Source organism: Ciconia boyciana, chromosome 8, assembly GCF_034638445.1.
Source record: "Ciconia boyciana chromosome 8, ASM3463844v1, whole genome shotgun sequence".
NCBI lineage: Eukaryota > Metazoa > Chordata > Aves > Ciconiiformes > Ciconiidae > Ciconia > Ciconia boyciana.
The window spans coordinates 17,370,619-17,394,461 of NC_132941.1; the positions used below are offsets into that span (position 1 = coordinate 17,370,619).

Below are 23,843 nucleotides of genomic sequence, written 5' to 3' on the forward strand. Positions count from 1 at the left end.
GAGTGAGTCAAAGCTGCTGTGTAGGAAGCAAGGAGATGGAGGTGGGCTGAGCTGGCTCAGCATTGGCTGTGTCTTGTCAATAGCAGTTTGAAGGGGGGGTGCATCAAAGCTAATACCTCATAAGTCTTTGGGGCCGTGTTGTAGAAGAAGTCATGCTGTCTGCAGAATATGCCTTCAGCCATGTGCTTGCTGAAGTACCAAGCTCTTTTTTCTGCCTAAATGCATGGTACAAAGTGCCAAAGTTGTACAGCTCTGAAACTTCCTTTTGGGCAACTTCACAATGCCAAACATTACTTTAATTAAAAGCATAGTATATACCGGATGTTCATAATTTGAGATAAAGAGGTATAGCTGTGCAAGTCTTCACCACACCCACAACAGACAAAACAAGGACTGAGGCATGACTACATTAGAAACAATTATTAGACCAATTGGGAGTTAGATATAAACCTACCTGAATCTGCACTGACTCATGTTGAGCTGTAAAAATAGGTAACATCAATTGTGGATCAAAGCTGCTCATCTAAAGGAGCTACAGAGAACATGCTAAGTACCCACGAAAATTTCCATTTCTGGGTATAGGAAAAAGGAACTTCACAACTTGCAACACTCGAGTCCCCTGAAAAATAAACGAACAATGACTTCTAATACTTCCTTCAGCACATCTTTGGAAGGGTCTTTATTGTTACAAAATAGGTATCTTGCCTTTGTGCAATGAGGCAAGGCACAGAACGCCAAAAGCTGGCTCAGAGACAGCTATTCACACAATGCAGTCCAGCAAAGGGTTCCCTCGGTCCCCAAGAACAATACAGTGACAGCAGCATGTGCTGTCTTCCAGCTGACACACCCAGCTGCCGCCCTATACAGATGTGCTTTTCACTGCTTTCACTTCAAAACTTAGTATCAGGCTCTATACTACAAGATAGACATGACCTCAGTTTATTAACAGCAAAAAATCACCAGTAGCTATCATCCTTTTCTCCTTCTAAACCTATTAGGATGAAGAGAGGGGGAATGAAAATCTGAGAACCAAGAGGAATTTTTCCATCATGAAAGAAACTTTCCCATTCCTTTTCCAAATCTCTTTATTTTGCCTCCCTTTTAGAGCTGGGAAAGCAACTCAGCACAATGAGTTAAAGACTGAAGGAAAGTAAAACTACACAGAGCACTAACTACCCCAGAGCAGATATGTACATATGACGCATACACAGAGTAGACACTGAAGATGTGCATAATCAGGTAAATCTTGCCACTACATCAATTTTAGGACGTTCTGGGGCAGGGCATTGCCATAAAGATAAATCATAGTACACTGAAGCCTTTATTTGTAACGAAGTCTTCCAGCAAAGAGAAATCCCTGCAATCACTGACTGTAAGACATTAAAAGCCATGGCATAACGTATTACTTCCATTTAATTTTGTGGCATTGTATTATATGTAGCTACTTACACAGAAGGCAATAAAAGCCATATTCAGGAGACATTTAAAAAATACAGGTAAATTCTCTTCCTTCTACTTTGTTCTTCTCAAACTTAGAACGGTTAAGTAGACGGGCCTATATCCTGCATTTTAAAATTTTAAGGTGAGACTGTGCCTCCATTTGGAGGGGAGACATTGCACAGAACGTGGTACAGAGCACACACAGCCTGTTGGTAAAGGAGTCTGTGGGTAACAAAGACATCATTGTACTCTCCTACTAGTGATTCACGCCAAGAGATAGAATGGCCTCAGAATAATAAAGATAGCTAGTCCACAGTATGCATATGTATTTCTCTATGCATAAATCCTCTTTGGCCTTTGAAGTTTTGTGGAAAACAACTCTTAAAAAAAATGTTCATTTCAAAAATAAGACATGAACTAAATTCTTCTGAATCCAGAGACATATTTGAAGAATGAATTATTTACCTCATAAATAATCACAAATCTCAACTGAGGTGGGCCCAGCTCTTGTTTACAGAAAGACAAACAAAATACATAACTATTTCACAAAACATGTTTCTGGAGAAAGGTTATAACCCCCAACTGACTAAGATTTTATCCTCCAAGGGTTAGGACTCTAGAGGGGTGGCAGACCACTACAAGAGCTGCTGCTGCTTTGTGTTCCAGGACAACCAGTTCAACATGCAGCTGGGGAAGTCCATAGCACAGGTATCCCTCCCATAGTCACTATCCCAACTGTCAAACATACCACTAGAAAATATAAATCAGACAGCCAGACAGTCCTGAAATGAATGCATACGGACCATGAGTCACATGCTAAGCTGGCATAAAAAAAATTAACTCTGTTTACTGAAATGGAGCCATACTGAGCCTTTGTCATCAAAAGTAAACACATAAAAAAAAGAAGATAGTTAACAGTGTCGTAGCTGAAATACTGTTGCCACACTATACAGAGCCAATGGTATACCAGTCAAAGTAGGACTAATATGCTTTCATTCCTGTAAAATATAGGAAATATTGATGTGAGATTACCTGCTTGTCTGCCCATGAATAAATGCAGCAGACTAACAGAGCAAAATGAGCAAGACTCAAACAGTCAAAGCCTGGTGGCTTCCACTGAGTAAAAATCACATTTGCCTTTCCAAAACACAATCTGTGTAATAATGCAAAACCAAGTTGTCTTCCCTTACCTTCTGCAAAAGGTTCCCATTCATAAAATCGACCCATAAATGGCTTGTTATTGTATGATGCACATTGCACCTCTCTAATATTTCTGCTGCTTTCAGGACACATCTGTTTAAATTAAAAAAAAAAAAAAGGTCACATTATAATCAACAACAATGTTGTTATTGCTTTCTTATTAAGTCACTTTAGAAGGTTAATGAAGGCATTGTCAAATTCTAATCCAGATGAATGATATTAACATCAGGAGACTCCTTTTCTTTAAAACAGGTAACAAACAGTGTGCTTTTAAGTAAAAGTATAAAAAGTGCCTGTAGAAAAAAAATGAATTTGTGGAGTTCATGAAGCAACAGTTCTACAAAAAAAATCAAATTTTTTATTGAGCTGTCATTTTCCTCAGCACAAAGATGTCACTTCAAGATAAATTCAATAAATAAGATCTGAATCATTTCCTTTCCACAATAGCTTCACATTTTTCATTATTAATTTTCTGAGCTCTGATTCAACAGAGTTGAAACACTTAACATACGTGCTTCCATAACTCAGCATAACATAAAAAGCTGGTGGCCACACCAGCTTTTTATTCTCATCCTATGCTTCAATACCATATTACCGCTTTTCCTTTTTTATTTCTACATGCTGCTATTACAGTCATTGCATTACTTTGTATTTTAACCTGTGCCTTCAAATGCTAGCTTTGGAGTTCTTGAAGATAAATTCTGGGAAGAGCTTCTTATATACAGACGCGTACGTGCACACACACACACACGTATTGAGGCAGGGCAAGTTTTACAGACAGAAGTAACATCTTTTATTAGGTCACCTGCAATGCAAGCCTTTGGCAGACAAGCCTTGTTTAGATGTGAAGCAGATTCCAAAAGTAAATACAAGTTAAATACTTAAATACTTAATTACTTTGTTCTGCTTGTATCCTCACACTACAGCAGTTACAGAAAAAGACTACTCTGTGTGTGGGCACATACAAAGGGGAGAAAGATTTCTAGAAAAGGAGAGGGGTTAATTAGAGCAATTTCTACACTTGGAGAAAATAGACAAACTTTGGTCACAGATGCATTTTTTCAGGTAGCCTTTCGATGATCAAAATGACTATTAAAAACACTATTCAAGAACAGTAGAAACCACATGAAGAACTGGACTAGAACAGCATAATATTTTTTCTATAGGAGACAGATTTCAAGGGAAAACTAGAGACAATATCACATGAAAGCAGCATGGCTAAATAACTGTGTTTTTGTAGGGAACAGCAAGAGAATCAGTAAGAAGAGCTCTTGTTCCAAATGCAAGTCAGTTCTCTTATATTTGTATAGGGGGAAAGACTGGTCGTGTCTGCAGTGAAAGCCAGCACACCAAAGGTCCCAGAGTTCCTGCTTTATATCCACCATCTATATATGAAGATGTTTGTAACTGGATCAGTGAGACGTCAAAGTCAAGAGTTTTCAAGTGGGCTATAAACTGTACCAAAGGCATGCCTGGGGGAAGGTTCATGGACTACTTTATCTTCTATTAGAATTACGGTAACAAATCTTCTAGAATAAACACTGTTTCTGGCCAAACAGCCATCTGTGCTTTGCTTGCCCACCCTTCTGAGATCTCCAAGTACATGCAAACATTATTTTCCTCAACAAACCCTCTAATAAAAAGACAAACAAAAAAGCTTCCCTGTAAATAGGACCATGAGCCACCAAACTACATTGGAAGGGTGGGACCAAGAGTCTTTCTAGTACCAAATGCAGAAAGCAAAGCAATATCCCCACAACTGAAATACACATCCTTACATCTATGACACAGCAATGCAGCAAGGGTAATTCAGCCACAACCACCAACCAACCAAGGCTAGGAAGCTTACATTTTTCACGGAAACCAATTATAGCACATATCCTACAGGTGAAGGGACAGAAGCTGAGCTGGTATAAATTAAGGTCACTACATTAAATAACAGCAGAACGACATCAGTTTGCACCAGCAAAGAACCCAGCCTGAAGGGTTTCTTTTTGGAATGCTTTTCCCTTTTTTTTTGGCACATGTTTTCTGACAGTCTATTGTGAAGTTTTGTTGTTTCTTGTTTTTCCTTTTCTGAGCCTTGAGCTCGTGCTCTTGTGTACCAGTATTTCTGGCTCATAAACCATTTCCTGTACACCCCGCTCATACCAACTGCAGACAACGTATGAATAAAAAGATCAAAATGTTCGTTGCTGTTGCCAAAAAATAGCGACACCCGCCCCTTCTAAGATCATTTTTATATAGCTACAATTTCTGTTTTTAAACTTACTGAAAGTTGCCCACAGGACAGAGGGCCCATTGCTTTAAAGCAGGACAAAGGACTGACAAATACACTAAACACTGTGTGGATCAAGCCGAAATCAAAAGAAAAGGCTAACTCAGTAACATCCCAGCTACTTTAAAAGTCCCAACTCAGTTGTCCTTCCTCCATTTCTTTCATTAAAGTTTAATTACAAAATAAAATTTTGAGTAAAAATTTAAGAGAGTGACCTGGTCTGCAAAAACTTTCCTTTATTCTTTATACAGATTATACTCATTTTTATTTTTAAATGTCTTTTTAAAATATTTTATGAAAGAGTTAACTGCAAGGTGCAACTACTCAAACTTACTACAGTTTATGAATCACCAAGGCTTAAAAGAGTTATACTATGCGTATATACTAGCTAACAACCATACATCATTTATTAACCACGCCTAAATTCTTAATGCATAGCTGAATGAAATGACAGTTTTACACCACCTACTGCTCAGCCCCCCTGAAAATGAAATCCTTGAGCCTTTCTCAGAAGAGCTAAGAGTGCCAGGCACTTTCTCTTGGCCTCTCTGGCTTTTTAGCAGATCTTTTAGGCAGAAAATACACTGTTCTCACCAAAAGGAAAAAGCATGACCCTGTACGATCAAAAGTGAAACTTTAGCATAGGGGTTTCTGTAGATCCTCATTTTTTATTTATTCCCTGAGAGTACAACCTCTTTTTACACTTTTTTTTAATTACAAACACATATAGCTTGACTATAAAACTCCTAAAAGACAGGGACAAGCATCTGTGATGAGAAGACGACAACCCCAAAGAAAGCTCACATTTACCATACCTAACAGTTGTACCTTACAGAGTACACCATTTGCTTCCCAGCGCACACACATGGCTGGGAGATATTAGAAGACGACTGGGGACAAAGCCAGGCTTTCCCATCGCACTGTCCCCTGCAGCGTGTGGTCTGCATCATGCAGCAGGTCACACCTGTGCTCGGCTCACACTCTGTCCGAGGGTCTGCCCATGACTGAGTCCCTACACCCTTCCTGGCCCTCTGCCAAACGAATAGCAATTTTGCTTTAAAAAGCAGGCATGTTGGCATGTTTACAGATGAAGAATGTTCCTGTGGCTAAGCCAGAGTACTAGGATTTAAATAACCTGGATCTCTTTCCAAAATCTTCCAGAGGCTTTCAGACTGAACCTTGCTAAACTATTTAACCTTGTTGTGTGATTCTCCCTTGGTTCCCCCTCAGTGACATGAGGGCATTAGGATCGTGCTGTCTGGTAGGGACTTGAAAACAATTTTTTGGAAAACAAAATGTTGACTTTGATTCATTGTTTTGTTAACGACAGATCTGGAATTTCATTTTTTCCTCAAAAACTTCATTTCATTTTGTGATTACTGAGGGAGTTATCTAAAGTTTTTCACAGAGGTTTTGATATAAAACCAGGATGACCTCTTTGGAAGTTTGTAAAAAATGAAATAAAACCTCCTTTTTAAACAAAGTCTGTGGAGGCCAGATAGGCAAAAAATATACATTGCATCTACTAAGATAAATCTCAGCTTCCATCGTGCAGAGACAGATATAAATTATCTAGAAAACTATACTCTATGCTGGGAGAGTTTTTTTTAATTATTATTCTTTCTGTTGTGTATTATAAAATTAGAAACAGCATCTAGAATCCATAAGTTTGTATGTTTTTAGATTATGTCTCTCCTACTTAAAATATGCTGCTTGGAAAAACCAATGTCATAAATTAAGCACGCGGGACTTTATTCAGCTAATTACCTTCAAAGTGCTGGACATTTCGCACAAGTTAAGATGCTTTCAGAGCTTCCACTGCTGCAGCTGTTTCAGTGAGTATGACATCTTGGCCAACTTTTCTTCCTGTACTTTCAGAATATGAAATTAACAGCAGCAGCACAACACTGCATTGATGAGGCAGGCAGTGCTTAAGACAAAACATTTTAGAAGTATTCCTTTGTGTTTTGGGACCTCAGGCCAAACTTCTTGAAATGCAGTGTGTCTGCAGTTGATAGAAACTTTGCACTTCTGAAGCAGTAACTTTATTTATGCCGCAATTTCATCTGAGATATACAGGTACAAAAGTATTCTGAGGGACAGCAACACACAGTACTTCTCTTTGTCATGTACCATTACAGCTTTTTAAAATGAGCTGCTAGTACAGCTAAGACTGTAAAACAAAGAAACCACCCTACTTGCTTTTCAGCTTTTGGGAAACATTTGAAAAGCACAGGTTTTTAACAAATCTTTGACATTTCGGTTAATTAATAAAGTGTTGGCAAAACACCAGGAAATTATCAGTCTGCCAACAGATGTGCGCTCACACTGGATGCATGCCTGCCATTAGCAAAGCTGTTTCAAAGCTGCACTGAGATAATGCACTTCTGGAAATGCGTAAATGGGCCATTTTGATCCTGAAACCACCTCTAAAGGCAATTAAAACATTGACTAAGATTTTTGGCACTGTTTCATTCTTATGACCTCCAGTAACTCGCAAACCCTTTTTCCAAGGCCCCATAGTCCTTCTGGATTCTGCAGGCTTAGGCATAATTCCTAATTAATATTTTCTATGTGTGCAATACTATATAGTAAACTAAGTCCAAGTAATCTAGTTGTACTCTAGTTTTCATTTCTGCAGTGGTTCTATCTAATCCTATTAATCTTTCGACATTCCAAAAGATAAACACATCTCCAAAGAAAAATAATTAAAATCCTTGTTTCTGAAACAGTAATCTGAAGATGATTCTTTCATTTTCAGAACATACTTTTAAAAGTGGTATGTCCTTGCAATATGCATACTATAGAAATTCCAATCCTTTACACAACAATCTACCATGTCTGCAGTGAACTTCTACTCTGAAGTGCTGGTGCCTTGTTCCTCCTGAAACATATGGAAGTTCCACATCCATATCTGAAAGCAGAATCTGGGGTCCTTCAAATTGTAATTATTCTGTTAAGTTGTTTTTCTTTGCATTGCCAAGGACCATGCACGCTCCTATCAGTGTTACTTAGAAACAAGGCAACCTACTTTTGTCTAGCTGAATACACACTGAAAGACAGCAACAGATCCATTTAAACTACTGGAGAGTCTTTTATTTCCCCAATAGTTCTAATTTTTAAAAATAGTAACAGAACATGAAGACAATTGTCTGCCAACTAAAAAAAGAAATAAGGTACATTAAATGTGTCTAGATATCTGTGGCACAAAATATCAGGCAGATTTTTTTATTAAAATGGAATTGATGCTTCTGAAAAACAAAAATATGCAAGAAACTTTAAAATGCAAAATTTTAAAAATTATGTGAAGAACAGTTTTGCAGTAAAAATAGTGCTAGCCAGCTCTAGTTACAGTCCATGACCACAGACAGTACACTATAAATGTCTGGCTTGACATGGAATGAAAATTAACATCTCTGAATGCAGTGGTATCTGGACAAGTTTATGAGGAATGAGCACCCGAAATCTCGGCACTGCCTCAAGCCATGAATTTACACCTATGTGTCTGTTGCAATGGAGATTAAGCTTAGTTATGACAATCATCATAAACTACTAACTTTCTTTACTAACCAGAGAGAGATTCTGAAGCAATGCAGAGTCTAAGGGAGGAAGTAACACAGGGTCGCAGCCTTTCTCTTTTCCCTCACTGCTTTCAAGGGGCTGCCTGTCATAGATGGAAAAGACCTTAGATGTATGCACAATACAAAATCATTCTATTTCTGCCCAAATCCCATTCAGCTAGCAACGAGCTTGAGTTTGGAACATGGAAGATGGTCCGTGGCAGAGCTGCACACCGGGGTGCCTGCCTTCCCCAAGGTACGTGCTGGCTCCCGCTGCCATGGGTAAGGGAACTGCTACCATCTCAGTCTGGAACTTAAGAGCCCTTTTTTCCATTAATGATTTCAGCTTTGCACCAAGAAAGTCCTCTGAATTTAACTAGAAAAGTCTTTGAAGTGTTACCCAAACCTAATCTTTATTAACTTTGCAACGTCTCAGACAAATAAGGCATTAATGCATAATGTGGCAAGTGCATCTATTACTGCTTTACCTTTTTTCCCTTCCATAGCACTTTACAGCTGAAAACACAGTATGTCTAATAATGGGGAAGAAAGATCAACCAAACAGATGGAAAAAGACGTATTTCTGCTTAACTTTACGGGTTTGTGGCTTTTTTAAAATTCTCACTGACAGATCCATCTGATTAGATTGAAATAACTTATTTTATTTAAGATTTTCAACAACTTGTAAAAGATTCAAGTCCAGCTTTGGTTTTAAATAAAATGTTAGCCACTCATCCATCCACACAAAGCATCTATACTGATCTAATATGCATGACTGGAAACGTTTGGCACTATAAGCTTAGGAGGGGCTCACCAAAGAGCTATAGCAGGAAAATTAACAGTACAGTTCCTCAGTAGTACAAAAAATGTGTCAAGGAAATAATCCATTTCTGTTTATTGCTAAATTTTTACAAATGCTATTCCAAAAAACCCCAAACAAACAAACAAAAAAAAATCTGAGAAACAATAATTGGTTTCTACAAAATCTAAGTTTAACAATGAGAAAATGGAAGACAAATACTGAAAACAGACCATGCTGGAACAGACTATCATCTGGTGTAAAGTGATATGCAAGTATGCTATGGAAGTCAGAGCTATGTCAATTCACACCTGCCAATGATCTAGCCAGTTGACTGTTGCTAGTCTTTTTTTGATCCAGCAAAAGACCAGATGACTATCAACTCATTCCAAAGCCATTTTTTCAAAATGTAGTTACTATTTTACTGTCCCAAATTTCTTTTAGTGCCCAGTTCCCTGAGCAAAGAAGTACCTCAGTATCGAGACTGGAGTGCACATAGAATATTCTTTACATGATCCCAATCAAGCATCAAAAGCTTGGCATTTGTAACAGAAATCATAACTACTTTGTACAACAGCTGTTCTCAGTCTCAGCAGTGGTATCATTTTTCTAGATAAATATGCTGCATAAAAAAATCCAAATACAAGAATCCCTCCATTCAAATATCTATTTATAGAAACACTATATAATGCTCAAGGTGCTTAAACTGCACACTATTGCCTCATTTAATGGGAAATCAATGAAAAGTTATTTCCATTTGACACAGCCTGGCTCAAAGTCTGAAGAATGCCTTAACATGGAAGCTTTCAGCCTTGCTGCAGATTCAGTGTCTCATCTGTCTACATTGTTCAAACACATCTGAAAAATAGAGCATGTTTTAATAGTCCTCCTGAGAAAATGTGAGGTTTATGTACTAAGGATAGTTGCTTTAATATAATAGTAGTAGTATTCTTTATACTAGAAAAATCAGCCACTCCAAAACCCTTTTTGAAAGGCACCACCAATATCAGCTTTGAAAGACCCTGAGACAAACTCATACTTTATGCAACTCTAGTGAAATCAACAGACTTAAAAAGCAAAGACGATATATCTAGTCCTCGTAGTTTGTAGAAAATTATGCCAATGTGATAAAACATCTACTCTAGGGTTTCCAGCAATATTTTATTTCATTTTCAAAAAACACTGTTCTTGGAGCAGCCCATTCTTTCTGGGGTGCAGTCTTTATGTCACGTAGGTTTCACTACTTTACTCTTTTATTCTACCAGCTTCATCAGTGCATGGGAATAATCCTCTACCAGTTTTCTATATGAAAGCCTAATCAATTTAAATGGAAATTCAATTGCATGCATTCCATTTAAATGACTGGCCTTTGTGTGGGAGGAGGGACTACCTGAATGGTTCCAGCAGAAGGAATGAAAGTTTAGGGAAGTTTCTGATTTGTATTACCATGATATTCCACTTTTTAATTAAAAATTCTCATTACAGCAATAATCACAACATTCTTAGAGAAGGATCTCTATTCTAAGTGACAATGAGGCAACAGAAATGCTTATGCGGTGTTATATGAGGCAGAAATGTACAGGCACAAATGCACAGATGTTACTACATCTAGGGTGAATTCTGGTAAGTCCGTTGAGAGACTGCATTTTGTTCTTTTTTGTTTAAAAAAAGACCTACAATGTGGAACAATTTGTTTTCCACAAAAAGTGAACAGTCGTAGAGCACCATAAATGTACCTTAAAAATGACTATGAGTTTGTAGGAGCCAAGTGTAACAGAAATGACAGCATTATTCATATTTTAGAGTTCTTGCTTCCATCAAAAATGAGTTTCTGATACAACACACTCTTACACTGCTTCTGCAACATATTCTTTCTTCCTAGGTCATATTACTTAAAAGAAAATGTCCTGGTTTCAGCTGAGATAGTGTTAATTTTCTTTATAGTGGCTGGCATGGGGCTATGGTTTGGATTTGTGCTGGAAACAGTGTTGATAATACAGAGATGTTTTAGTTGTTGCTGCACTGGTCAAGGACTTTTCAGCTTCCCATGCTCTGCCAGGTGCACAAGACCTTGGGAGGGGACACAGCCACGACAGTTGATCCAAACTGACCAAAGAGCTATTCTATACCATATGACATCATGCTCAGTATATAAAGCTGGGGAAGAAGAAGGACCAGGGGGGACGTTCGGAGTGATGGCGTTTGTCTTCTCAAGTAACCGTTACAAGTGATGGAGCCCTGCTTTCCTGGAGATGGCTGAACACCTGCCTGCCCATGGGAAGGAGTGAAGGAATTCCTTGCTTTGCTTGCATGCGCAGCTTTTGCTTTCCCTATTAAACTGTTTTTATCTCAACCCTCGAGTTTTCTTGCTTTTGCTCTTCCAATTCTCTCCCCCATCCCCCTGGGGGGGAGTGAGCGAGCGGCTGCGTGGTGCTTGGTAGCTGGCTGGGGCTAAACCACGACAGAAAAAAAAAGGCACCTTAAACTAACTAGCAGATACACCTACCATATTTTATAATGCTTGGGTAATAGCTACAGCTGGTAGCACTGTCCATTTACTTATGAGTTCGTCAAACTTTAACCATTCAGACTAAAACATTCTGCTCCTGGTATCTGTCTTAGTCTCATTTTTTTGACTGAAGTATTTAATTCAAGAATGAGTCTGAAGGAAATCAAGAGGGGATAAATCTTTTATTTTCTTCCCATGCTTCAAATATTCTGATTTTTTTTTCCCCCCCAAAATATAACTGCCCATTTTTTTTTAATGAGTGAAATGAAGTCAGCCAGGAAAGTGTTTTTTGTCAAGAATGCATCCTCTGCCTTTTATATGGAAATCTACCCAAATATAGCCAGGCCACAGGATTTTGAAAAGAATGCTGATAATCATACTTCGTACACATTCAGTCAAAACTTTTTAAAGTTTTGCAGCTAAACTACTGGAACAATCTGTTTACAAGAAGTGTGTTCCACATCTGAGGCTAAAAGAGGCTGAGAAGTTTTCCAGCAATTATTGGTACGTGCTCCTGAGGTGTGTATTAGGGGCAGGCACTGGAAATGAAAACAAGACATCTCTCTGTTCTGCTCTTAATAACCCCTTGAGCCTGCTGCAGGCAGCATGGACAAAGCAAGGAAGCGGCCTAATACAAATGCCTGTACCTAAAATGCATGGAATATTTCAGAAAAACTTGGATAAATCTTGGGATTGGGATTCAAGAGATGAGACTGGATGAGCAAGTCAGCTGAAGAAGGTACTAAGAAGGAATTGAAACTGGATGAAACTGGAGAGAAGCTGGTGAACCTAAGTAGAAGAAGGAGAAATTGGAGGCACAAGAGATGGGGAGAAGAGATGAAAAATATTAGACAAGGTACTAAGAAAGTGAGAAGTGTGACTGAGCAAGAAAACACAGTGGGACAGCTTCGTCTAGAGGAAAGGAGCAGAGATGGGCTGTATTTGGAGAAATGGCAGAAACACCTGTGGTGAGAAAAACCTATGAACACCATGGTAAAGCATTTGCATTGCCCTGTAGTAGTAGTAGAGGGTAAATTCCTTCTACCATTGGCTCAACTGCAATGGTCTGATGAGTCCTGTGAATAGTGACAGATCACGCGATGGCATTCTGGTTTTGAAGGCTTTTTTGTTTTTGTTTTAAAACTATAAAGTTACATACAGTAAGTCACAGGACATTAAAAGAATGTTTAACCTCAACTTAGAAGAGATTGTCCATGCAATTACTATATAATTTGGCTCTTTTTGCCTGTGAGGTCCTTTCTCAACTATATGATTACATACTATTTTTTCTGTATGATCTATGACTCATTAATTCTATGACTTACTCTGGGGATGAATCGTGAATGTTTAGTTAGAAGAGTTATTTATATAATCTCTGTCTCATTCACTGTAGAAGCTAGTAGGTATACAATGGGCATACAGAATAAGGAACATGAAAGATGTTCTGCAGTTTCTGAAACTAGCTATTCTACCAGTTTTGGGCAAAAAAATGTCACCTATGGTGCAGTTTACTTAATCCAATCCTTTCTCAGTTTGTGAACTATGTAGTTTCCATTTTGGGGGTCTGACTGAAAACCTCTGGATCTGATTTGCAGATGAGCTGCCAAATCATAATTACAGTTTTGGCCAATGCAAATTTTGCTGTGACTACTGTCAAGTAATAAATATGATACTGAACATGGGAAAAAAAATCCAATCCCAATTACTCGACATGGGGCATTAAATTATTGAACACTTCTTTTAAACCTCATTCTTCCATATCTCAGCTCCCTTTCTTACAATAGAGATTAGATCTTGGTATCACACAGCAGCTTTGTGAATGTTAAATCAAAGACGGCAGTAATAGTATCAACGACTAGTCCTTAGAGAAGCCTCATCTTCTGCAAGGAGCATTTTTAAGGCAGGGAGCCAAAAGCTGAAAAATAAAGAGAATAACATTGAGTAGTGTATCACTAATGACTAAGCTGTTGATCTATGCAGGGACCCTGGGGTAAAATAATATATTATCAGGTAATTAAATAATTTTCTTAACACACAAGAGTTACCATAGGATTGCTGACAAAATTCTAGTTCTGGAAGCTCTAAACCTTCGCAAGTTTGTCTTTGTCACATTAAGAGAGTCCTTTTAATGGCACTTTGCTGCTCAAAGTAAAACTACACACCATCACAAAAAACTATCATCAAAAAGCGACCCAAACTGAGGTCTCAAAACAGCCGTCAAGATAATTAGTATGCTTGCTATCTTTAACAAATGATAATGCAAACAGAAATACAGAAAAAGAAAACAGTACATTGCTTGTCTGGGAAGTTACTGAATGTTGAAGCCAAAAACCAAAGACGGTTTGCAGAAAGAGGCAGGGATGTTTCCCTGGCTTCTTCCCCCTACAGATCACCCATTGCCTCTCTAACACTGTGGTGACAGATATAAAAAAATACACAATTGGCTTTTCCACAAATACAAGTCAAGAGTTTGAAGATAAACAGCCTTACCAACCTATCACTAGAAAGAAACTCTGTTTTATTATTTACACTTGCATGTCTCTACATGTGCAATATGCTGCCCACAGAGGTGTTATTTCTGGACAAACACACAGCACACTTGATGAAGTACTAGCAAAGATGAGACAGAGCATCACAGCCTGATTTTTTTGCCCCCCCCCAATATCACCACTGCTTTAATTATTTCTGGGTTTTGCATTGTTCTGTATGCAGTTAGCTCTTAATGCACCATATGCAAAAGTCTCATTTAACTGTTCTGGGCACCACAGGGCATGTAGTGCCAACTTCCATTTTCATCACTTCTGAGGGAGAGGGTTTGGACTACCATCCTTCAACACAACTGTTCTGTGTTTAGACAAAGGAACACATGCTTGCTAGAGGTAATCTTATATTTATGTTTCCTAACTTTCTACATGAGTTTTGGCCATTTGTTGTTTTCGGGCCCTGCTTAAAAATCTAAAATTAAAAAAAACTCACAAAACTAAAAACTAGCACCGGCATTGCTAGCAGACCACTTCTCTTTCAGCACCCTTAGCTTAACTTTGGCAGCTTCTCCTGCACTTCCTTCTTCCTGCACTCACCTCAGTCAGTACAAGAGAGGATCGGGATTGTACTGGTGGGTACTTTCACTGCAAGTTCCTGTATTCATGTAATTTATGTTCTTTTCCTGCTATCTGGCTTGAAAATGCACCTTAAACTTGTTCATTGTTACCAGCAGTACTGAACCAATCTCCTGAAAATACCAGGAAAAAATTACTCCTTTCATGTACCAAAGCAGATGCTGACATCTGACAGTGGGTGGTTTCTATACCTGTAATTAATGGGAATAGTTAACAAATGTTCATAAAAACAACATTTAAACAAAAAAATTTTGTAAACTATTTCAGGGGATTTCCACTGATCAAAGTTTCTAGACATCTGTAGCTTCCTCTGCTTCGAAAACCTGGATACAATTAAACTAAAACATGACTAAAAAGCAAATTTGTTGTTCAAATTATAGGAGTGTGGAATAATTACGCACCAGAATTTCAGACAAAGACTTTTGTCAATATGAATTGACAAAAAGAAACAAAGACAAGCTGGAATGCCTTAAAATATCTCCCACAACACTTGTCTCTATTGATAAATGACAACTACTCAAATTTACAGTACCCAGTTAAACAAATCTACAAATATGTCAGGAATGCAACCATCTGGCTGCAACTCTGAAGTCACAATTTTCATTGATTAGTTTCCTCTTTAAAACTTGGCACAGAGGTTATGTCTGAACAATAACCAGGCAATGCATCTTAATCACCCTGCAGTCATGCTTTATTCCGGAACAACAAAAAAATCGCTTAAATTTGACAAGCATCCAAATGAAGTTTCCGAATCACTCCACAATATTTTAAGTGCTAATGCTGCTATTCAAAACTGATTAAGTGATAGGATAACTGTGGATCTTTTTCCCCTTTCCTGTCCTGCGTAACACATGCATTCCATTTACTCTAAGAATTAGAAAGGTAACTTACTGGACAATTCCAATGGCTACATGAAACCTACCATTCATAGGTTCATCGGGAAGTTAGGAAACAAATGTTTTAGCCAACTGATATGCATTGGTTTTGATTCTGAGGCACTTAGATGAATTATTAACATTTTTATATCATGTTATTACTACACATAAATGAGGGTCTGAATCTTCTGCTATTCTTAGACACAAATTCACTCAACTTCAACCAGTACAGTGTCTTCTCCAACTTCACCATGCAACCCATTTAACAGGATCAGAACTTCAAAATAAACCTCACAGAAGAAAAAAACAGTTCAATGCTTCCTGCACTATCGTAAAATAGTGAAGTACTACTGTTAAGCATACCTTTTGAAGTACTTCTGTACATTAAAAATCAAGAAAAATATATATTGGGAAGTTGACAGAGCCTCTGGAAAATTCAGCTCCCAGAGTGCTCAAGCTAAACCCCAAACATACCAATGGTGCTAAATGTATATGAATTGGCTAACTCTTATGCTAAAATATCAAAACTGTCTACCATGTATAAACACCAAGAACAGACAAGAGAATTCCCTAAGATATTTAGGAGCAATAGCATGAAATACAAGAAAGAAGTCGAAAACTTAGGTTGAACGTCACAAGGATTATTCGGATATTTTTACATGAGGGGGGATTTTCACATGGAGAGAACTTTAACCATGGTACATTGTCCTGAGCTATATTCATAATGGTTTGAGATACTTCATATTTAATCTGAAGTTCTGTATGGCCACTGCTTCAAAAGCAGTACTATTGTCTATGCAGTAAACATGATCGCAGTCAGCACAGACACTCGCTACAGATTTTCCAAATTTATGGTGTGAATCCCACTTCTTCTTTCATAACATTTGAGTTGAAAACATGGGTAAAAGGGGTTGGTGCCATTCATTAAAATCAGAACTCAAACTAGAAGCATGTCACAAAATGCCTCAATCATAAAAAAGTTTGTTCAGCACAACACAAGGCAGAATTAAGATGGTTTCATTGACTAATTATGGCAATGTTGGCATTTCTTGCCTTAAAAAAGATATAATTACTCTATGTGTAAAATGAATATTTACGTTTCTTACTGTGTCTTTCTGATAATGCTCTCACACATTTTGTAGATTTTTTTATCACTGATGCATACTCTCAACCTTCATTTTCCAGTGGACTATTTCTGTTTTATTGCCTTAAGGTGTTTATTCTATCCTAGGCTCTACTATATTTTATTTATATCTTATGAAATTGTCTTTGGAAAAAGAGAAAAATTTCATAATTTCTGTATGATGCAGAGAGTCATCATAAGAACATTACAGATCCCACGGGTCACTTCTCCCTGAGCTGGAGAATATGGGCTATGACTGTAGCCATGTATACATTACCCAATTTTTACCTGCACCTATCTTTTTGGTCTGTGTTTTTATACTTCTTAGCACAACAGGACATTAGAGCATGACTCTTGGACTCCTAGATGCTGAATTAGTTTAAAATAACTTAGATTTATTGATCAAAGTAAGTAATTGAATTTTCAATTAAAAACCATAAGCCTCTAGACATCAAAATTTTCTGAATTGTGTGATTTTGGCCTTATTATGAACATTTTACTAGATTAGTAACTAATTAACCTAGTAATAACTAATTTGTGTAAAACAGCTAACTTTGTGTTCTGTTACTGCCACAAGTACAGGCACACTTGTGGATAATCATTTAAGTTCTAATAAAAACATCACAAGGCAAAATATTTTCTAATACAGTGTTCTCAGTTGTTGAAGGGGACGTCATAAAGCCACAGTGCAGAGATGCAGAGGAAACAACTGTGGTCCAAGAGCTTTATCAAATGTCTCTCTGTGACTCTTTTGTATACAAGGGACAATTGATCAAACTACGTAGGACATTTTATGAGCGGTATCTCTGTGCCAGTGCCTGGTAAATTAAGCTCATATTACTAACAACACATTCTGAATTAATATTTATAAAATTCTGCTGCAAATATCAAAACAGTCAAAGAAAGGACAGTACAACACAAAGTAATGTAAGCTTTTAATAAGTTCGTATACACCCACGGACTGTCAGACTACCAAACATACATACAATCCCTCAGTGTTCGGCGGGAAAATTCCTCACATAAAGTCAAGGTTGAATTTCCTCAGGAAAAGATATGTCATCATAACCCCACTTTGCCACTTATGTCAAATACCTACTCTATACAAATCTCAAAATGAGAATAAACAAACCACAGAGTAGCTCTTTGGGAATAAGAAGGGGCTTTTCAGTTTAAAAAAAAAAAAGTTCTCATAAAAATACAAGTATTCTGTTTGTCTTTTCCTCAGTATCTGAGCATCCCAACTACATTACAGAGTGCACACATCCTTGCAGCACCCCATATCACTTCTGAAAAGACCTCTCTGGGAATTACTTTTTCTGTTCCATACAAAATTAAACATTTCTACTTCTACCTTTGTTAAAACTTGAAACATTGGAAATGTTTCATTTTCTATAGAGTGGAAAACTTTCAAAAGCACTTGGACAGAATGCCAGCAAGCTGGTGAAATGGCCCAAGATCCCAGGTGCCAAGGGAGCCTGCCAATGCCTACCTATGTGCTTAGGTGACAGAAAAGCACATCGGGTTTTAATGGACTCAACACATTCCTGCAGAACATTTCAATTCTATTTAATTAGGGTTCTGCATCCAAAAAAGCCTTCCAATGGAAAATTTTTAACTCACACCAGTCAAAATTAGTATCACCATCATTAATATTTTTTTTAGAAAATTAAATACATTAATTTCTCCCATCATGATAGAGCTGGGCATTGGCCCTGAGCCTTTTACCTCACCTCATCTCTTCAACTGTAAAACCTCTTTCCATTTCCAAAATTGTCTTTTCAGATATTTTGCATTCCCTGCTAAGGTGCCATTCTCAAGTGGTCTGCACACAGGAGCACAGATCCAAGTAGAGAACCCTTATTCAGAACCAAAAGCCGGATTTTCCAAAGCCGTGCTACCAGAATAATGTATAGCTGAAGAGTCATGATAAGAAAGTAAAAGTAATCATTGTTTTCTGATCCTATCTAGATACTTCTCCAAAACACAACTGACTTCTTGCTAAGTAGCAGTCACATAAGATACTGGGAAAGACAACATAGTCTAACTGGAGACATGACAGTAACCCACATGAACCACTGGGCAAGCTAGCAACTGTGAATGAAACTGGACAAACTCAGCAAAACTTCATCCATAAATACCTCGCTGAGCTCTCAACAATGAGTCTTTCATACATTTTAGCTTGGTTTTTGCAAATTCATATACAAGTAAAAGTATAAACTTGGTCAAAAACATACCTCAATCCATAGCTAAAGATAATTTAGATTTTACATCCATTTTGCATTGCTCTTCATGGTGAAACTCGCGTATGAATTTCTCTGCCTGTTTTTTCATACTCCTTGCTGCACTGTAACTGAATCACCAAAACAATCACTATTTTATATTACAGGTTTTCTAACCAGAGCTTTTAAGTGGTCATGATTACTATGTGACTTCAGGCTCAACTGTATTGGTGCAATTTGGAAAGTGGGAACTGCAGAAGAGGAGAGGTAACAAGGTGTCAGGGTAAGCGGGGCCTTCTGCCCTGAACTCACCACCAAGGACAACATAGAATCATAGAACGGTTTGGGTTGGAAGTGACCTTTAAAGATAATCTAGTCCAACCCCCTGTCATGGGCAGGGACATCTTTCGCTAGATCAGGTTGCTCAGAGCCCTGTCCAGCCTGGCCTTGCATGTTTCCAGGGATGGGGCATCTACCACCTCTGAGCAACCTGTGCCAGTGTTTCACCACCCTCACCATAAAAAATTTCTTCCTTACATCCAATCTAAACCTACCCTCTTTTAGTTTAAAATGGTTGCCCCTTGTCCTGACACTACAAGCCTTGGTAAAAAGTCTCTCTCCATCTTTCTCATAAGCCCCCTTTAAGCACTGAAAGGCTGCAATAAGGTCTCCACTTATTAAGGGTAGAGACATACTAAGAATTGATGTCTTTACCAATATGCCATAATTCACTGTATGTCTGACAAAAAATAAAATAAATTAGATAAAATTGACTTGAAAAAAGGGCACTCTGTATCACCAAATTTACACTGCAAAACAAGTAGGCTTGAATGTCCAAAACCCTGAAAGCTTCCTTGTGCACACTGCCCAAGCAACCCTCAGCCTGAAGTTAATTTACAAATATATTCTCACACATTCAGACGCTCACCAAGAGCTAGTGACTTGGCAATGCTCGAGACAATTAATAACAAAAAGTGCTCAGTAAACAAATGTTCCATTTGAGTTGCTCCCTTTGTTCTGGTGACAAACAACGCAAACAAGTTTGCTTCCAAATTCTACTTCACCCACATGCCCGTATAATTCTCTTTCCTTTAACGCAGGGGGAAGTAAGGAAGATTTACTTATCACCCCTCCCATCTGGAGGAATACAGACCACATCTGAAGAATCGTATTGTATTGCGAATAGCTTATGGTTTCAGTAAGATCTGTCAGTACTGTTTGTGTGTAAAGGACAGATGTTCACCGCCTGTCTCCTGCTGAAGGAGGTGACAGGCAGCTGTATATTCTGAGGTGAGCACGTACAAAGCCTATATGCAAGGTGCTGAAGAGGGGAAGCCACTTGTACAATAAGAAAATAGGTTTAACGACCTGCAGAAACACTTGAACAAACACAAGCACTTCCGAGGTTGTCCCTAACCAAAACCCATAAGTTTAACTTTTATGAATCAAGCTGTCAGTCATGTAAAATGAGTTCAGCTATTAATGAAAAAACAATAAATGTACAATAATGAGGAAATGACCTAATGGACCAAGGCAGATTGACTTAATTTGTTATTAATTAACTGCCCTTAGGAGAAACTGTAGAGGGAGTGGCCAAACACCAGGATAACCGTTAACAGAATGCTTTCCTCTCAATAAATGAGATTTTCATTTTTGGTATGCTCCAGGAAGAATTAAAAAAGAAAAAAGAAAAAGAAAGAAAAAAACACTGTTCTCTGCATGCTGGCAAGATGACTGGTACATGTCAATGCCAATAAATTAAATTAAAGCCCACGTGCAGAAGCATTTAATCAGGAAGAACAAGCAAAGTGAAACACTATCGGCCTTGTTTTGCTCTCATCCTGGCCTTTATAGTAAAACTGTTCTTCGCAACTTCTTTTTCACAATTATATTAATTACCACATTCTAGGGAGAAAAATAACCCTGAATAGCAATTACAGCTTCTCCGAGGGTAACAGCAATGTTACTAAATAAAGAATATCACTATGAGTTCCATGCCTAGGAGGAGCTGCATCACCTACAATTTCTCTTTGTTATTAAAAGTCTCCTGTAATATAAATTATTATTTCTTTATAACTGCATTTATACATGCAACAATGGCAAAGATGCAGCAACAGTACGCTCGCCTGTTTTTTCCTCTTCATGTATTGAAGTCTTCTGTTTAAACCACAGTTTCTAAAATTAACATGAAAATATTTTCACTCCAGTTCCCCTGCTACCAAAAGAAATTTGCCAATGGCCAGACCACTCATCATACTGCCCTGCATGTCTTGCCACTGTCTAACTCACAAGCTCACAGCCCTCTTCTCTCTAGCCCACCTGTCATTCTCAACAAATTTCCTCTACAAACCTTCTTTCCCATACCTTGACCATCTGGGATTGCCTCGTTCTTCCACCTCATTTCCAACTTCCTCACCCCTTGCTCTCTGAAAAGAGATCTTTCCTGGAAAGGATTTTGTTACATTTCTTAAGTCAGGCAGAATACTGTCCAACTTTTTGCCTTGATGCAGTAAGGGATGAAATAAAGACTGGGACATTTGTGTATCACTTGGACACCAGTGAGCAAATTCGGCACAGAAAACTTTTCAAATTAATGCCCATGCACTAAGTTAATTTCCCATTTTGCTTCAAAAAACAGAAAGTGTTTTTCAAAAGAGCAATTTGTACCAGAGACTATTCTCAGAGGCTCAAACTAGCCCTTTCATGTTTCCCGTTTCAGACAAATACCCTAAAACTTTCTTGACATTAGGTCTCTTCAATCAACAGACTTTATTAATAAATAAAGCAAATGTAATAACTGCTACACTAAGAGGCAAAAAGGCACTCATCTGATTTGCTTAGGTCGTGCTTTTGTTATCCTGATCATATGTTCTGTTGCTACATCTCCACTATACAGGCTTCCACTAAGTGAAATAGGATTTCTAAAAGGAAGAAGAATCAGATGTGTACCCACCCAGAAAAATATGGCTTGTTGTGTCAACACACTGGGACCATTCTTGAACATCCTGCTTCTAATACAAGCTGCTTTGAGTTTGCGACATTACGTTAGATTAGTAGCCCAAATAAGATGCAAATATTAGGAAGAGATACTTTATGAAATACTAAAATGACACAGCCAGAAACTGTAAATTTTAGCAGGATGAAAATTGCTTGTGGGGAGAAACAGCAAAACCTCACTAGCCTCCCACATACAATGGGAGACTGCCCCAGAGCATAGAGCTACACCCAGCCAAACATTTTTGAATGAAGTAATAACAAAGTTTTATTTAAAAATTAACACGGAACAGATTTTCTCTCCAATAAACTAGGAAGCCAAAATCAAAGCATGTAGAGCTTGAATGCTGGTAAAAGTAGCATGTGTCATAGAATGCACACAGCACCATGAAAAGATATAGGAGTGATCTAGGCTACTGGGTGCTGGCTCTAAATCCTATTTAGAGCACGACTAGCATTCCCAAAAGGATAGCCTTATCTTATGGGATTGAGAAGTAGGGAGCCTTCATAACGTGGTCTACCCCAACTCCATTTTTCCATTTTTTACATGGAAAAATATTAAACTGGTCTGTGACTTAGTTCCTCCCTCTATTAAATTAGAATGGTACGTATTGGTAGGTTTAGTGACTGCTTAAAATCCTTGAAGGTATGGTATTAGGTAACTATAATATTATGCATCTACTTTCAGTATTCCCTAAGACACTTTAAAATAAGTTCACAAAAAATTTCATTAAATTAATAAAAAACAATGTTCAACTTAGCTTCTTGACTATGTGAACACTTAGCATACTAGGGAAAACCAACAGCTGTCCAACAATTTATATATAGGAAAACCACACTTACGTTTGTGTTGCAGAGTTTATATTGCTTGTAGGTGCCAATGCACACAATTGCTGCAGCCCTTTGAGGCTGGGGCTGACTCTGGACTGCCTGGTGTGATGCAGACCCATGATGGTTTGAGTCACTGCTGTGAAACAGGCTTTGAGATACAGGAAATGAAGATGACTGATAAACTGAGGGTCCCAGGACTTGATGTCCAGCCTGAGGCCCACTTTCTTCTTGATAAAGACTCCCATGTTGAAGTGAAGGACTAGCTGCCTGGCTGTAAGTGTTCATGAGACTTGGACTCTGATGAAATACATGGTTCCTTGATGACTGTCGCTGCCTCCGAAGTTTCTGAGGCTGCTGACCAGTATCAGTTTGTAAAGGTAAAATGTATGGCACTTTTCCATATCCATACTTTCCTGGACCAATAGGATTTCTGTTTCTGCTTCTAAAAACAGAGAAAGAGAGAGAAAACAGTTACTGTATTCATAAGTGAAGGAGCAGTTATATACTTACATGACTTATTTGTCAAAGTTATTCACTGCAAAGCAACAGGTAACCAGAAATTTCAATCTATTTTACAGAAAATATGTACAAGCTGTAGTCTTGCTTGGTGTATTGGGAATCTCTGAAGAAGTCTACTGGTTGAACTAAACCCCGGGGCCCTCTTTGGCTGAGAGTCACACGGGAACTCACTTAGTTTCAACTAGCAAAGGCAAATGGTTAGGTATGGTATAAAGTAGCAGTTTGAGGGGAGGTCGTTGTTGTTCTTTTAATCCCTAGGACTCTCCTTTAAAATGGAATTTCAGAGAATCAAAGCTGTATATTCCTAAAATTCATAACCATGTTTCTGAGGAGCTTGAGATACATAACAGCAGGAAATCCCTACTGTGGATTTGAGT

General features: G+C 38.1%; 1 protein-coding gene across 9 annotated transcripts in view; it reads right to left on the reverse strand.

Moving 5' to 3' along the window:
* The window catches only part of THSD4 (thrombospondin type 1 domain containing 4), a 348,910-nt gene that overhangs the window by 268,309 nt on the left and 56,758 nt on the right, over positions 1–23,843 (reverse strand). For all 9 annotated transcript variants that reach the window (XM_072870146.1, XM_072870150.1, XM_072870148.1 and 6 more), the window contains 2 exons: positions 22,960–23,389; positions 2,631–2,733 (listed from right to left, as the gene is read on the reverse strand). In XM_072870146.1, the coding sequence (XP_072726247.1) occupies positions 2,631–2,733; positions 22,960–23,389 (533 nt within the window). The remainder of the gene's footprint in view (positions 1–2,630; positions 2,734–22,959; positions 23,390–23,843) is intronic.